The 479-nt window shown below is 34.9% G+C and overlaps 1 pseudogene across 1 annotated transcript; it reads left to right on the plus strand.

Annotated features, from left to right (window-relative positions):
• The first annotated feature begins 2 nt into the window (after nucleotides 1–2).
• On the plus strand, nucleotides 3–452 carry TEOVI_000832700:pseudogene (annotated as a pseudogene). The gene has a single exon. A coding segment is annotated over exon 1 (450 nt).
• The last annotated feature ends 27 nt before the right edge of the window (nucleotides 453–479 follow it).

Here is a 479-nt window from a genome sequence, read left to right on the forward strand (position 1 = left end):
TGAAAGCAGATGATGATATATTTATGAGGGTTCCATTGTATCTAAAGTATCTGGGGTTTCTTCCACGGGAGAAAGTGAACATGGGGAGGGCGATTGGATATTATAAAGATTTCAGTAACGAAATTACGTGGCATACAATTGGGTATGCATCCACACCACAAAGGGATGCAGTTAAAGAAATTGTTGATTATGAATCTCTGAAAAAATTAATAAGGTCACCAGTCAAATTCAGAAATTTTGAACAATATATGGATTTCAGAGCACTTAATGAGGATATAATGGTTGGCGAAGCCATAAGGATTAAATTGAAATTTAAAGGTTTATTGACAGTGGATACGAAGGATTGTCATTATGTAATGTATATCAAAATACCTCTATTTCATTTTATCAGCCAACACCTAGATGTGGTCATTTTCTATCAAATTGCGTTACAGGACTATATACACATACAAAGAATCAACCCTGTTCGTCGTAATGGG

Source organism: Trypanosoma equiperdum (genome assembly GCF_001457755.1).
Source record: "Trypanosoma equiperdum strain OVI genome assembly, contig: ctg_1662, whole genome shotgun sequence".
NCBI classification, from domain to species: domain Eukaryota; phylum Euglenozoa; class Kinetoplastea; order Trypanosomatida; family Trypanosomatidae; genus Trypanosoma; species Trypanosoma equiperdum.